The sequence below is a fragment of the Cimex lectularius genome, unplaced genomic scaffold (assembly GCF_000648675.2).
Source record: "Cimex lectularius strain Harlan isolate CLEC.00 unplaced genomic scaffold, Clec_2.1 scaffold161, whole genome shotgun sequence".
Lineage (NCBI taxonomy): Eukaryota > Metazoa > Arthropoda > Insecta > Hemiptera > Cimicidae > Cimex > Cimex lectularius.
In genome coordinates, this window is record NW_019392739.1 from 536,371 (window position 1) to 550,376 (window position 14,006).

Here is a 14,006-nt window from a genome sequence, read left to right on the forward strand (position 1 = left end):
GAACATTAATTTGAACAGGGTCCAAAAAGAAGTTACGTTAGTACAAACGTATCCTCAACAGCATAACATCAGGGTCTTAGCCTGGAAGCCCGTTCTCCATTCTTTAACCCCATCGAACATTTATGGGATAACCTCAAAAGACGAATAAAAGCACGTCCATCACTTTCTAATACATTCCACGGTCATGAAAGGACATTTCCAGACTGGTAGAAAGTTGCAGAGGCGTTTTCGAGACGTATTAAGGCAATTGAAGGAAATACGCAATATTGAAATGTTAATTAAAAATCTAAAACAAATTTTATCTGCCCGTCTTTTTTCAATTTTTCATTATCCGTAGCAATTTACTTTTTTAAACTTTTTGACAAAGATTCAATTATTAAACGTTAAAAAACGTGACACTTTGATTGTCAAACAATTTGAACAAATCACGTTATATTACAAGTGGGAGGAATTTTTTCCTGTCAGTGTGTAATGAGAAGTACACTATGTACACAATTATCCACTCATATGTGAAAAAATCACCTTGCTTTAACAATAATAAAACTAAGTATGTAAATACCTTGAATGCAAAAAATTACAACACAATGATATTAAATACATACTTATTTATGTAAAATACATCATACAATATTCACATAATATATTAATGTAGTTACCCCGGTCTGTTTTATTCAGAATCAAATTTAACTGATAATAAAAAATCAACGCTCGCCAGATAGTCTTAACTATCAACGGGGAACCAAAGCACTGGCAGCCAGAAAATATCACCGCGTGAGTCTGGAGGGTTCGCTGATACAAATAATTTATGGACTACAATTTACGAAAATGTAAAACAATAAAAGAAAGAAGTCTGATGGTTTAACGAATTACATATATTTACAAGAAACAGATAAGATTAAGGTACTATCCTAACTTAATTTAATGCCTATGTACATGTAAGAATTAGGTCTTCATTTTAACTAATGTGAACACCACTTGACAAGAAGGGACTTGAGAACGGTACACCCGACAATACGGCTACACTCCAAGTGGATGCTGTGATCAATCTTTTCAAAAGATTAGACCAATGCGTAAATTCCTTCTTCTATCCACGAGATCCAGCCGACACCTAAACCTCGGGTCTCAGCTCCCCTATAGTGGAGGCGCTGATTAGGGCTAAATTTCTCATGCTTCCTATATCGCCGAAACACCGGCCTAGACTTAATTACAACACCACCCTTCCTTTGAAGGGAAGAACCCTCAAGCAGTGTGGGTTCAGGAAGATTTTGTGGGAGAGGTTGCAGAAGGTGCGGTGAGCTTGAGGAGTGAATCATTCGCAGAATGATTTGGCTTCAACTGTTCCATATTTAGAGGATGGCCCCTTCATGCCGTCAGTAGTAGTCAATTCGTAGAGGTTGTAGTAGGTCAAATTTTGGAGCCATTTTCGCTGCAAACTTGTTAGACGATAGATGATGGGCTCGCGTCATTACCAAGTCTCCAATATTTTACGTGACGCCTCCTGAGGTTGTAGTAGCAGGATTGCCTCTTGGGCTCTTGAGGTCTACTGACAGATTCTTCTCCACTAGCATTTCCTGTAAAGCACATAAAGACTTTTGCCAACTGATTGGGTCCAAATACTGACCTACCTGTTTTAAACCAGACCTCGGCGTGTTAGGCTGCCTTAATTCCTGGCCAAAGTTTATAAAGGCCGGACTTTAGCCCATCGACGCATGAACACTTGAATTGAGAGCAAAGTAACAACTTCAGGCAAGTACATATCCTATTTTCCATTATCCACTCCCAGGTATGAGGAAATCACAATTTTTACGGTAAGATTTAGCCGCTCACCCGGATTAGCTGTGACCAGTAACGAGGTGTGTTTCTGATTTCGATACCGAACATATCGTAAGTTTTTATTTACAAAAGCGATGCCAGTATCAGTGATCAACCAGTATGGTGTGCTCCAACGGTACAGGATATGATGCTTAAAGCAACTGGCCACGGTAGTGGCATCGGCACTTCGGATGGAAATTAGTTCGATCCATTTTGTAAACAGACCTCGAAAATTAATATGTGCGCAAATCTTAGGAGGGGCCCCATAATGTTACAGCCCAAAGAATACTCAGATTTCTCGTGGATATAATTCCCGCAGGTCCTCTTTGTATGGGGGTTATGAAATTGAGATATCACGGTAGATTCCAGGCCTAAAATAAAGTTGTCGAATACGATCGTAAGTTTTTTCAGTCGACTTTTTTGAGGCAGGAAAAGGTACATCCGACAATACGGCTTCACTCCAAAAATTCCTTCCTCACACCAAAACCTCGGCGTCACAGCTCTCCGACCCCACCGCTTTCCCCTATCGTGAAGGCACTCACTGTTAGGGCTAACTTCCTCATCCATTCATATCGCCAGGTCAAGCGCCTGGGCTTAATTATTCAGTTTTTTAACATAATTTGTTGTAGCCTGTAAATATCAAAATACATAATTATTACAAATTTATGTGTATATACTTTACTAAAGTTCTGTACTAGGACAGTCAAGTTGAGATAACCTAATCAACGATGACACTCAATATGAGGGAGGTGGGAGATCGAGGTCTCGAGGACATTGTTTAAGGCAACATTCTCAATTTTTTGACTGATAATTTCTACAACCTTCTGCGTTATATTGGTCTGGTATTTGAGTGTTCTTGCCACACCTCCCTCTGAATTGACAATCAATTAAATACTATTCCAGGATAACATACTAAGGGGTGGGTGGGAAACTTAGTTTATAAATGTTGCCTAGGTAAAAGGCCCTATTCAAAGTGAACGAACCCGAGGAAAACTCAGTCTTCTAGAGTGGAGAAAATTATGGCAATAATTCTGAAACTTTGCTGGATCATGTGATGGGGACTAAAGCAGAATTGGAGTTTTCAAAGGAGCTTTGACATAGCAGAAAGAAGGCTGATACATCTGTATATGGATATGAGGTTGGGAGGTGAACATTATGAATGAGAAAACTATAGAATACTTCCATAAGAGAGGGAAGTGAATGGTATGTAAGATGGTATAATATATTGTAGTTTAAAATAAATGACCCTCTGAAAAAGGTATATTATATGTACAATTAAAAGAAATATCTTACCAAGTTGACAAGCTACACACGATGGATGTATAATGCTGCTGTTTCTATCAAAATAAAACAATTTTTGGTAAAACAAATTGTAGTAATGTTATTAAATTAAAAAATAAAATGAAATAAAAAAATTGTTGGGCCAACCTAATCATAGGCTTATTTGGAAATCGTGAGATGTGGTCTGGCTGGTGTGATGTAGGTGTAGAGAAACATTTTCTTTATCTTGCCTAAGTTTCAATCTTTATTGAGATCATCTTCAGAGCCTAGGATTTATAAACATTGTTTAATAAACAAAATTAAATAATAATAAATTCCAAGCCCTGAAGATGATCTCAATAAAGATCGAAACGTTGGCACAATAAAGTAAATGTAACCTACCTCGCACCAGACCGCATCTCACGATCTCCAAATAATCATTAATTAAGTCACTAAATATTTCACACTAACCATAGGCGATTTTACATTAAAAAATACATATATCAGGATATAAATAAATATATAAAAATTCCACTCTTACATGTGAAAAAATGTGTTGATTTGGCCATAGTACAATAAAGTATAACAATAAAAATTCCTTTTTATGAGCCTTGATATGACATCTAAATTAAATAAATTAAAGAAACTAAGTAAATATTTTTGATACATTACCTTGAAATTCATGTATGGTAGGTGAACCTTAGAAATACGAATGACTACAGAATCTTTCACAAGAGGGGAAAGTGAATGGTATTGAACATTGTGGTTTATAATAAACGACCTGTTGAAGAAAATTTATATGCCCAATTAAACTGTCTTACCAAGTTTGGAAGCTTCATATGCTGCATGTATAACGCTGCTGTTTCTATCATAATACAACACCTTTTACATAAAACAAATTGTATCATGTTATTAAATTTAAAAAAATAATAATAATTGGGCCAACCTAATCATAGGCGATTGTACATTAAAAATAAAAACATATATCACAATATAAATAAATATATACAAATTCCACTCTTACATGTGGAAAAATGCCTTGGACCATAAATATAAAGTATAAAAATAACATAAAAACTTTTTAAGAGCCTTGATATGCACCATACAAATGATATAAATACAGAGGTAAGTAAATATTTTTATACACTACCTTGAAATTAATGTATGGGAGGTAAACTCATTCTTTAGGAATGAGAATCCCTATAGAATCCTTCTATAAGAGCAGAAAGTGAATGGTATGTAGAATGGTATTGTATATTGTGGTTTATAATAAATGACCTTCTGAAGAAAGTTTATACATACAAGTAAAAGAATTATCTTACCAAGTTTGAAAGCTACATACGCTGGATATAATGCTGCTGTTTCTATCATAATAAAAAAAAAATATATAAAAAAAACATTAAACAATAAATACATATACCATAATATAAATAAATATATAAAAATCCCACTCTTACATGTGGAAAAATGCCTTGATTTGACCATATATATCATAAAGTATAACAATAAAAAACTTTTTACGAGCCTTGATATGCAACATACAAATTAATAAATTATAGAAAATAAGTAAATATTTTTTGTACATTACCTTGAAATTCAGTAACATTATAAAATTGACAACTTACATAAAATAAAATCATTAATAAAAATAGTCAAAAGAGAAAAAAAATGCCCATACTTACAACTGGGCATGATGAAAAATGTAAATAACAATATATAATTAGTACGATATACATTTTGCTTGATTTTAGACCAGATTCATCATAATAAATTAAGTAAGTTTGAATACCTGTTAAATGGCTACCAGTGAATTCGAAATCGTCATCTTGATCCCAATGCTTCAGCGAAAGATTATTAAGCGGGGTTGCATTTGCAAATTCCAAATTAGCGAAATGCCAATCTAAGAATTGCCTGTCTTGACAGGATAAATAAACATCACTGAAAATAAATACAATTATAATAAACTAATCAGTTACATCTATTCAAATACGAATGTATGATTTTCAAATAAAATTAATACAATCAAATCTTAGTAATCTGTATACAGAAAGTTTTTACAAACCTTGGAGGTTGACTTTCTAGTTCTTCTATTTTCGCTTCTATCTCTAACTGTTGCTTATTTAACTGGTCATATTCCTGCAATTCAACATTATTACGTGTGCAAATTGGCTGAAGATCACATATCAAAATCGCATACCTCAACTTTTGCATTCCACTCTCTAAACTTGCTTCTGACACTATATTCATGTGCAATATTTCTAGGTCCCTTGTTTTCTTGCATTGACTTGTATTGGCGGTGCAATTTATTTATGATTTCTCGTGTATCTATCATCTAATAATATTCAATTCAAAAATGAAAAATATAACTTAATTAACTTCAAATAACAATGTGATTCACCAGAATACCTACCCTTTGTTGGTTAACTTTTAATTTTTCTAATAAGTTTACAACAGCCTTATAATGTGATATTTGACGTTCTTTGACATATTTTTCCTGAAGTCTAAATTAAAAAAGCAATTTTAGTTTATAATCACCAAAAACAGCAAGAATAACTTACTTGATCACCCATTCAAGAGCTTGCCCTAATGAAACAGGCTTACCACCTGTATAATTAAAATCGAGCATATGTGACAGGTAACTGGTTGCTTCTAAAAGTCTATTAAACTCTCTCTCCACCATTTCATCTTTTTCTTTTGGTACCTGATTGAGAGAAACGAACTATGAATGTAGAATTATAAAACCGACCCAACTGGGGGCTTACCGTTTTCCCACTTGAATCATAAAGGGGACACTTCTGGCCTATTTTCTGCAGCTCCATGGGTATCTGTTTGGACAGGACGTTTACAGGATTTCCACCAAGTCCAGTAACGACCATGGCACCAAGATCAGCAATGTACGGCCCTTTACGAAAAGTAGCAATTCTCCCTCCAACCCGATCCTGAAAAAAGAAATATTTTGACAATTCACACCACCAATCGATATATATTCCTTACCCCCCCCCAAAAAAAATATATATATATCTATATATTTTAATTTTTTTTTCAATTTCTGTTATTTTTTATTTGATTAGACTTAACAGGTTCAATGCTGGCTGGAATTGGAATATTCACCCTCCCTGGAGCTAATTTAAAAAAATACATTATGACTAGTCTGCAGGTCAGCCATCCCGCTGAATGTCAGCCGCATTGGAATTGTTAAGTCCTATTGAATAATAACTATTTATTATATTATTACATCTCAAAGGATTTTTGGTAAGTTATAACGAAATGAATACCTGATCATAGCACCGATCCTATATATTTTCCGATATATTTTATATATATTTATTATATTTATAGCTATCCTAATGTTGGGCTTTGACCTGCAATTGTGCATAAGAAATTGGCTGATTATGTTGGATAATCTGAGCTTTACCAATCAACCAAACAGTTTACTTTCCCTAGTGAGCATAGTTTCTTTTATAACTTTTGACCAATTGTTTAGTCTGTATTGTGTGGCCATTTAACTTTAATATTGTAATAATATTTATTTAGTTTTCATTTTTAGACTCACCCTTGCTTCCAGAACAATAACATCCATTCCAAATTGCTGCATCTGTTGAGCAGCTGCAAGTCCAGCGATTCCAGCGCCGATTACTATGACCCGTCCTTGCTTCTTTGTAGGTAATGGCTAGATTGAAAAGTAACATGAAAAATAAATATAATATAAAATATAAAATTTTAAAAATTTATGTTTACCTTAAGTCTTTTAAATACTCCAAAATTGATAAAGCCATGCCTTTCTAAAAATGCATGAACCCTTTCTATAAGGGAAACGTCACTGCTGTACGGTGCTTCAATAAAAGGTATGGCATTTTCAAGTAACAACTGCTGCGTTGGATTTTCTAGCCAGAGTTGAAGCTAGAAATGTGAATAAATGATAATTATACATATCAAAATTTTTAAATAAATTGGTGAAAAAAGAAATGACCGTTTCCAAATTTTCTAAATACCTATTGGATTCTTTACTATATCTATTGTTGTGAGATTTCCCCTTGGGGCCTCCGGCCTGCAAAGTGATGAATCTAGTTTGGTCATATATGATTATTTTGTAGATCCTATCCACGTTGGTTTGCATACAAGGATGATCATAAACGACCAAACTGTTGCTTTATCACTTCTCAGACCTCAAGAAGAGCTGTCAGATTAACTTTTATTCACAAGCTCATGTAATTTAGCATTAAGCATATGTAATTTAAAGTCTTGAAACGTTTATTTCTTTTTTACTCACACTATTGCCCTACTAACCATTCGGTTTCTTATATATAGAAAACTTTTAACTGGGCATTGTTTGTCGTTGACTATATCGGGAAAGCACGAAGCTTCTGCAGCTGTCATTTTATCATATGGCAGTCTACTCTGGAATGCCGCACCTTCTAAGCCTAAATTGAAAATAAATATAATTTCAAATTATTGGTATGTTCAATTTAATAAAAACAAACCTGTCGGATCATCTTGTTCCGAATCCTGTTCACCTTCATCTTCCTTTTGGCCTTTGACCGTAGGCGCTGCAGAGGCTGAAGTCCCCGAGCTGCCACCACTTTCAGCATTGTCCGACTAATAAGGCAGACAGAAGGTTTAAAAATTGGCAATTTTTGAAATACAGTAATGATTTACCTGTGCAGTTGGGGAAATTTGCTTTTCTGTTTTCAACAAATCTGAACCTGCATCTGAAGCATCGCCATCTTCAGGTGCAATCTGCATCTCTTCCTCAGGCTGGTCAACCTGCTAAAGTTACATTACATTATTAAATTGTAGTAATCTAAATATTTATAAATAACATTTAAGCATCAGTAGAAGCATTATTAGCTTCTATGCCATTATGTAAGCATATTTTGATCAGTTATGAACGGCACCAACTGATGACTTAAAAATATTATAATAAATATAGAAGATTCCAGAATAAGAAGCAGCAACAAAACTGAAGACAAGAGAGAGAGAGAGAGAGAGAGAAATAGTTTTAATTTCAATTTAATGTTTATATGTTTACATTCAACATTGGAAACATTACCACCATTAAATGGAAGCACTTTACGCTTAAACTGTACGGCCTCACTGGAAAAGATGACCCTAACGCGTAGATTAAAAGTGCTCTACTATGTAGTACTTTCCAGGATATGGAATAAAGAAGGTTACAACAGTGCTTTTTGATCAGAGTGAAAGGGAATTGTGTATAAACATGAAAATAAGCAAATTTAAATTCACACGTGAGGTCCCTACTTATTTCAAATTACAATAAATACCAAATCATCCAGAAATTTTTTTATATTTAATTCAAGGAAAAAATTGGGTGATAAAACTGCCAGACAAATGTATTATATTTATTAGTTTGACTGCTTCTTGGAGAGAGATTTTTGCTAGGAAATTACATTATTTTTTATAGTTTGCAATTGACGCTGATGGACATTTTATTTACAATATGAATTGTTCAAAAATGGAACTTGCAATAGCAAGTTAGGGTTGCTACTACCTCAAGCATGTGCCAAATCACTTACGTACACTAGACCCATCTGAAAAGATGAGGTGAAAGTTCCAATAACTTAGCTAGGTAAAGGTATGGTGGAATAAATGATTTGGCTAACATGATGAAAACGTCCTGGATGAATAGGACAAGGAGCCAGTTGCCCAGCTTGAGTATCGTCCCCAGTATCTTCCCTGCCCCCCCCCCCAAGGCTTCGCCAAACTATTACTAGGTCACGTCCGAGTCTGAGATTGTTCATGTGGCATCTAAGTTCCTGGTATCTAAGAATCGCAACCCGAAAGCAGATGTCGCAGCCAATCTGCTGCTGAGGGTATTTTTTTAAAACTTTTTGTTAGATTCATATTCATAATATAAATTAATTACTACAGGTTAGACTAAACATTATGGCAGCAATGATTGTAATGTTGTAATAAACTATTGTAGCATTTGTTCTTAACAACTAAATCAACTGTATTAATGCACACAATGAGAAATACTGATTACTATAGTAAAACCTTTTCTTGATCTATTGTTTCCATGGAAAATACCCTTCAATTTTCAGCGATCGAACAAAGCAGTCTTTTGTGTAAACACAGGCACATCTATCGACATAATTATTATTTAAATGGCATATCAAAGAAAATAAAAGAAACTCTCGAATATTCATTCATACAAAAGTTAATTTGGATAAATCAGTATTATTTTAAAAATCTAAACTTTCGCCAACAAAGAGGAAATTTTTTTCAAGAGCTACTTTCGATTTCGTAGACGCTGAAAACGATCTTGGCCGGCATTTATTTGGTGAAAAATGGAAAAAGCTTAATTGTTATTCTTCCGTTCGCGTGCTGCTTTCTTGTTAACTTCTTTTAATTACCTGTGTTTTCTTTCTTCTACTCATTTTCCAGTGAAAAGCTCAAAACGTGTTCCCAACTTCTCACTCGGCTTTTTAACCAGTATCCACTAACGACCGACAAACGAACCTTACTTGTTAATAGCCGTGATTGTTTACCTTTAATTTACCCTGCCAAACTTAGTAAAAGATAGTTACCAAAATACTTTCAATAAATATATTACAAAAATAAAAACTGAAACAATTTATATATTGAGTAATTAATTACGTTAATAAACTTTTTTGAATTGATCATGCCACCTTTAACATGGGGTCAGATTTGCCGCCTTTTGGGTTAACATTTAAATTTATTAAATTCACTAGTTTTCGTGGTCCGCCCGAACAATTAATTCAGTTCATTCAAATTTATTGTCATTATATAAATTATAACTATTATTTCGAGATCGTGAGATGGGGTTGTTATAATCGTTAATTATAATATAATAATCGTTATAAGTCATGTCTATCTTTTGCAGTAGTTGGCGCCAAATTGTACTGTGAACATCGAGTTTCTTCTATCCTGGGATCCTCATATCGATACCTTTTTCTCTTTGTACAGGGAGTACCTTACCTATTTCTCTTATTAATATTATCTTTTCTTTTTTAAATAATTATAAGGATCTATCGTACCAGACTATATTTTGTATTAATCCATGGTGGCTACAGAATTCACCAAGGAAACTTCGCCCCTGAGCGAGGACTATGACAATATTTTTAAACCAAAAGGTTAATTATGTAGAAATGCGTGAGTATGACCCTAATTAAAATGCACAGAACAAAACATTCTGCAGCTTTAACCCATTTAAAGTGTGCAAGTTTATAAAGAGCTTTGCCATGAACATAAAGCTGTTAAGCAACGGAACTAAACTGCTCAAGAACGAATAGCGATATTGCCAATTTTGTAGTATTTACTTTCCCTAGCATTTTTGCTTCATTTTTATTATAAATTGCATTAAAATGTATTAAAAATTATTGCGTTTTTTACTGAAGGAAAATTTAATTAAACGATTTTGAAAAATAGCAAAGTAAAAGGTTTTAATTCCACTATTTTGTTTATTGGACAAAATAATTTTTTTAAATAATTAATACCGTCCTCTGTTAACTAAAATCTCTGAGCAATTGTTAGTCATACTGTTAATAAGATTGTTACTAATTTCATAAGGAATTTCACTCCTGAGGTGTTGCAGGTCAACTAACTGTGGATGGTGAACAAAAAGCCTTTTCTTCAACACATGTTTACATGTGATCAATGGGATTGAGGTCTGGTGACAATAAGGGAAGGGGCAGGTGGGAAATTCCCAGGTTTTCTAATCATTGATGAACAACTCTGCCTCTATGAGGTGTGGCATTGTCTTCCAGAAATCGAAAAGCTTTGCCAATGAGATCCTTGGTTTGAGGGATGTATTCCTCGATAATTTCTTGGACATAAAGACCTGTCATGCGGTTCCGTTCAACAATATGGAGTTCAGTTCGTCCTCCTGTGGAAATCTCAGCCCATACCATTACACCGCCTCCTTCAAACTGCACTGAAGGAAGCACGAACTGGGGCATTGTACGCATCCACATTCTCGGTAGACTCTTCGGCGCTTCTATCACTGTACAGACATAAACGCGACTCATGAGTAAAGATAATTGGTGTTATCATCTTGGCACTCCGTGAACCTTATTCTCCTGAGTTGCTGGTGGCGGGCTGTTGCTGCAGGTCGTCGCAAAACGGGATAGGATGTGATTCCAACTTCCCTATTGTTCGATTCCTATTGATAAAGGCCTTGCCAAAACATCTTTTACTTCATTTAGGATCTGGCGGGCAGTATAGAAAACGTTCCGTAATGACAATATTTCTTTCCTTCCTTTGCGTCGAAATGTGCTGGGATCCATTATTAGCAGCAATCCTTGCATCAAAACATCTCCCCAGATAATACTAAAGTTAACATTAAATAACTCAAATGTCGCATTTTTCAACTCCTATTGTTAAGTAGGAGTTACATTTCATAAAAATCATAATTGGAAGGAAGACATGGTCAAAATTAGAATATCCTGCTTCTCTTTATTCAATCTTGTTTGAACCGTTAGCTGTACGGCTTAATGTGCTGACGGAAAGAGCATGCTCTCTCTCCTTAGTACATCTCTAACTTTTTGGAAAACCTAAAACCCTTTCAACATTTCGGAGAGAGGAATTCGGATTTTCGCGAACATATTCAACTCCTAGTCTAAATTACTTTGTTGATTTCTTAGTGATGGTTCAGCAATTGATCCGTATCTTCTCATATTGCCAGCAACACGAATAAACGTTTTGTGGTTTACTTTGGGGCAATCAAGAAATTTGTGGGAGTACAACTCGACTGCACGACGCACAATATGACCACTATCAATAAACATGTCGTACATATCAACTCGCTGTTGATCGGAAAAATGTGCTCTTCGGTTCATTATGAATGAAATACTGAATGTACCGTACTAATGTAAAATTTATTTACTTTCAGGAATTAAGATTTGCACTCGTAATGCGAGTTCTACAAGCAACGACAGAATGTAAACAATAATGGCAAATAATGTTTACTTTTGTGAAGAAGCAAATTGTTGGGATTAACAAACGAAATGCGTTTTTTTTCAAACTTTTTGCCTTAAATTTGTCATTTTTTGGCCAATTTAAAATTCATTCGCACCATTGTTTTCAGCACAAAAAATCCTTTAAAATAAAGTGTCAGGAGGTATAGTGTCAGTAGTATTTGAAATTTTGAAATTGAATTGAGTCTGAGGTACCCTGCGTAAATTTTCTCCAAAAAAGGTAAAAATTTGAAACTAGACCAAAAATAGTAAAAACTTTTTTTTTATATTGGTTCAAGAGAAATTCATCCGGGCAATCTATAAAAGGCACCCTGTTGATATTTGTAAATATGTAGATGGTATAATCCGCAGGTAAGGATATTTCTGTTTCTTTTCTCTCTCTACTCATTTTAATTTGACGTAGTATATCATTTGGTTCATTCACTTCTCGGTTTTGACAGCCGCAAAATCTGTTTCTTTTTTCGTTACACATTTCTAAGAGACATTCCCTCAGACGGTCGGTCAGCTAACCACGGGAGAAATGCCTTAGTACTTGTATGTCGTATTACTTCAATTTACATGTAAAAAAGAAATAAAGACATTATTATTATTACTAATTTTTAAGGGTGTTTTGACGGCTAAGGTCATTTCATGCCCTAGAATCCAAACCTTCTATCTTAGGTTAGCTATATCCCTTCTGAGTGCTATAAAGCTCTGACTCCAAACATTCACTCATAAACTAATTTATCCTATTGCCATCCAAAGCTTTAATTTATCCTTTTAAAATTCTTAATTTGGAAGCCAAATGTATGCAAATATCCCATGTTAAATTACATATAAAATTTATTCCTGTTTTTTGATTAGTATTTTGAATTATTGTTCCTTAATTTAAACATTTCCCATAGGCTTTGTATTTTCTTCCATTTCATTTTTCCGCTCCGGTAGCCTTAAAAATTCCTGAAAAAAGAAAGAAATCATGCACGCACAACTCTCATTTCAAACATTACCAGGCAAACATTCAATGGTATAACAATTTGGGAAAAGGCCTAAATCTCATTATAAATTCAAATAAATTTGAAAAAGCTGAAAAGGGCTCTTCGAAAGAAACACTGGGGACCCAGTAACTCCTGGTTGCTAAGTGGGACAGTCGACCAAAATATGTTTTACTGTCAGAATGATACGTACTCCACTTCGTATACATCGAGGACAAGTTGGAAGGTTGTTGCCTATTAAAAGCCTATTATGGATTAGCCTGATGTGACCTATTCGCAATCTAGAGAGAATCACAAGTTCTTTTCTCTCAAGTTCTTCTGTTGGCCATTTATGTACATCTGGCTTAATTTCTTTCATACTATCTCTACAGACATTCCATCTTGCCGCTCACTTTCGTTTGATAATGTTTTTAACATAAACGACTATATCATCTTGACGGAGATGAAATTGATCTGTTCTTTGTGGATGGTTTGCAGCGTTCCTTGCCTGTTGATCAGCTCTTTCATTTCCGAAATGCCGACATGTCTAGGAGCCCAAACGAATACCACATGTTTGTTAAGTGTTCTGATTTCATAGAGATATTTGTGAATTTCTAAGATGGGTCAACCGAGAAATTATTTTTGATGGCTTCGATACCACTTTTCGAATCAGAGTAAATACATTATTATTATTAACAGAAAAAAAAACACCGAAAAACAATATTAAAAATTGTAATATGATAGATATATGGCTGGAATGTGTAGATAGACAAATTGAGTTGGATAAATATGTAAATAGTAGATATGGGTTGATAAGGTTAGATTGATGGATATTTTGTTAAATTGATGGTTGGAAGAAAACTAAGATTAAGGCTAGGTGGATATTATGTTTATTTGTATTTTAGGTAGCATGTGTAAGATAATTATATAGGCATTTAAGGTTTATTATCACATTGCTTTTAATTTTGCCCAATATCACTTTATTTAAATAAAAAATTTGAATGTCAAACAAATGTAATATGTGAGG

General features: G+C 34.2%; 1 protein-coding gene and 1 long non-coding RNA gene across 4 annotated transcripts; both read right to left on the minus strand.

Moving 5' to 3' along the window:
* Nucleotides 1–856: 856 nt before the first annotated feature.
* LOC112126959 lies at nucleotides 857–3,227 on the minus strand. Its single transcript, XR_002910325.1, has 2 exons — nucleotides 2,531–3,227; nucleotides 857–2,442 (listed from the first exon to the last, which is right to left on the minus strand). It is a non-coding gene; the product is annotated as an uncharacterized LOC112126959 (long non-coding RNA).
* Nucleotides 3,228–4,686: 1,459 nt separating this feature from the next.
* Nucleotides 4,687–9,561, minus strand: LOC106672331 (lysine-specific histone demethylase 1A-like). 3 transcript variants are annotated; one of them, XM_024227072.1, is made up of 12 exons: nucleotides 9,447–9,561; nucleotides 7,729–7,839; nucleotides 7,587–7,668; nucleotides 7,360–7,493; nucleotides 6,811–6,972; nucleotides 6,626–6,742; nucleotides 5,835–6,011; nucleotides 5,631–5,791; nucleotides 5,483–5,573; nucleotides 5,270–5,404; nucleotides 5,135–5,208; nucleotides 4,687–5,010 (listed from the first exon to the last, which is right to left on the minus strand). In XM_024227072.1, exons 1-12 carry the CDS (start codon nucleotides 9,468–9,470, stop codon nucleotides 4,725–4,727), a joined length of 1,554 nt encoding a protein of 517 aa, XP_024082840.1. In that variant the 5' UTR covers nucleotides 9,471–9,561; the 3' UTR covers nucleotides 4,687–4,724. The 3 variants fall into 3 exon arrangements, with proteins under 3 accessions (XP_024082840.1, XP_014259162.1, XP_014259163.1); XM_014403676.2 differs by having other exon boundaries at nucleotides 7,554–7,668; nucleotides 9,447–9,560; XM_014403677.2 differs by having other exon boundaries at nucleotides 5,631–5,773; nucleotides 7,554–7,668; nucleotides 9,447–9,559.
* Nucleotides 9,562–14,006: the final 4,445 nt, after the last annotated feature.